The sequence below is a fragment of the Cephus cinctus genome, unplaced genomic scaffold (assembly GCF_000341935.2).
Source record: "Cephus cinctus unplaced genomic scaffold, Ccin1 Ccin1_scaffold0013, whole genome shotgun sequence".
In the NCBI taxonomy this organism is placed as follows: domain Eukaryota; kingdom Metazoa; phylum Arthropoda; class Insecta; order Hymenoptera; family Cephidae; genus Cephus; species Cephus cinctus.
The window spans coordinates 2439188-2441270 of NW_014332762.1; the positions used below are offsets into that span (position 1 = coordinate 2439188).

General features: G+C 49.3%; 1 protein-coding gene across 1 annotated transcript in view; it reads left to right on the top strand.

The window, feature by feature from the left end:
- The first annotated feature begins 218 nt into the window (after positions 1–218).
- Positions 219–2083, top strand: part of LOC107264473 — a 4791-nt gene continuing 2926 nt past the window's right edge. Inside the window, exon 1 of the mRNA XM_015732765.2 lies at positions 219–749. Coding sequence (XP_015588251.1) covers positions 701–749 — 49 coding nt within the window. The 5' untranslated portion in view covers positions 219–700. The remainder of the gene's footprint in view (positions 750–2083) is intronic.

Sequence of the window (2083 nt, forward strand, 5' to 3'; positions counted from 1 at the left end):
ATGTGCACGATCGTACGCGAACAAGACAACAGTGCGACATGAATAAAGTACAGATGCATGACAACAGTGAAGGCACTAGACGCGATTGAGCGATTGAGAATATACAGGCAGACGTTTCTCCGGAGATGCCTGGACTGGCATCACGAATCACAGAGCGTGTCGGTTGAGGCCTCGGCCGATCGAGAGAGAGAGAGAGAGAGAGAGAGAGAGAGAGAAAACGGCCCGTCGATTCTCACGACTCGCGTCGCTCAGCCTGAGGACCTAGATAGGACATTGCTTGCTTCCCTTTCTCCTCCTTCTCCTCCTCCATCAGCGCCTCTTCTACTCCCTTCGTACTCTCTCGCAGTCATTTCTTCGCAGCCAGTGGCACATAATAGTTTCCTCGGTTCGTTTCGTTCCGCAGTACTTTTAACACAATAAATTTCATTTCTTTTCACTGCGACGTCTTCCTCTCCTCGATCAGATTTTCTGAACATCTGTGATGCCTTTTATATGTCGCTCTCCGCTCGGCTACGTGACATTTCTTCTCAAGATTTCGCGTGCAGTTTTCGTGTGAGCGCGTGAGCGCGTGAGCGTGTGAGCGTGCGAGCAACAGCGACTCCGCGCCCTTTCACGGATACACGGATATTCGTAATTTCATCTTTCTACGGGTCTCGCACCTCGTCACGTGGATATCATTGTTCTGGCACGTTTCACATGTATGTCCGATAACGGTCAACAGCTGTTCTTCGCCAGCATGGAACAGAAAGGTGAGCTTCGGTCAGTTAATTCCTTTTAGTCTTCAACTGGACAGACCACTTGGTTAGATCTCGCTGGTCCGTCCGCGAACTGCCCATAACGGTCTCTCTAGTCCTTGACCAGTGAAATATTCACGAAACTCTGTATCAGCCTCGGTAGAGAGGCGAGAGCACAGAGGCCATCGATAGCAGCTTGCTATAGACTTTACAGTCTATCCTAAGGTCCATATAGTAGATAGATTTCCCATATTAATCACATTGATCCGACAGAATCTTGCGAATTCTCTATCTTATCCTTGAAAAAGAGAGGCGCGACAGTAGAACCGGCACGGTAGATCAGGTTCTCGACTCAGACGGATTCGTAAAAAGGCCGAAAAATAAATTTACAAGCTCAAACACATGCACGTTCGTTTTGAGAAAATCGTACTTAAGGACAACTCAAGTTATGCGGATTTTCAAGTTGCCCGGAAACTTTTGGTCGAAGACAGGAGGATAATAGAGGAAGAACTGCAGTGGAGTGACTGTTACACAGTAATCCGAATTAAGAAAAGGATCTCTCGAGGAAGAGAGAAAGGCAAACGGGAAGGGAGGAACGTAATACGTTTGCGTCTAGCGTCTAAAGTCTAACCCCGCTCCTCCGCGTAGCGGCCGACACGGCTATGGGCTTGATGATTATTCGGAAAAGGACGCACATCGGCAACCACGGATAGAACGTCATTCCGTAATGCCCGGAAAAGATTTGAAAATCCGGTCTTGTCTCTCGCCACTGAGTTTTCCCTCGGATTCCTTAGCTCGCGTCGCGTTCCTGCGAATGGAAAACTGATAGGATCGGCGGGCCGAAAAAGTGGCGCGCGCTGAAATAAGAATAGGATGTCATGCACAAGCGTAACGAAGAATCGAAGAATCGAAGAATCGAAGAATTGGGGACTGGAGAGACGTGGAGCCTGTTACGCGGCAGTGTTACTTCGAATGCACGCAGATGTCATTCCCTTGGTCCATATAAGTAATTATAATAGCTCCGGCGTCTCGTCCCGGTAAATTGAAAGATTTCCAATTGGCGACTATCCTTCTATCGGTCTTACTCGCGATTCGGGACACGCGCGCACTGCACAGATGTTACCTGTTTCGAAGCTCCAATGGCCGTGCATACTAAGCGCAGAGCCGTCTACGACAGTATCGGAATCGCAGGATCGCGGCGCTCGAGGTGCCTCCTGCCATTTCGATGAAATCAATGGAATCAATGGAATCGATGGAATCGACGGAATCGAAACGAGTGACCGGCGTCGTACGGCCAGGTACGAGCGCTCAGGTGCTTGTCATCGTTACGTGACAGGGTGCTAATGCTC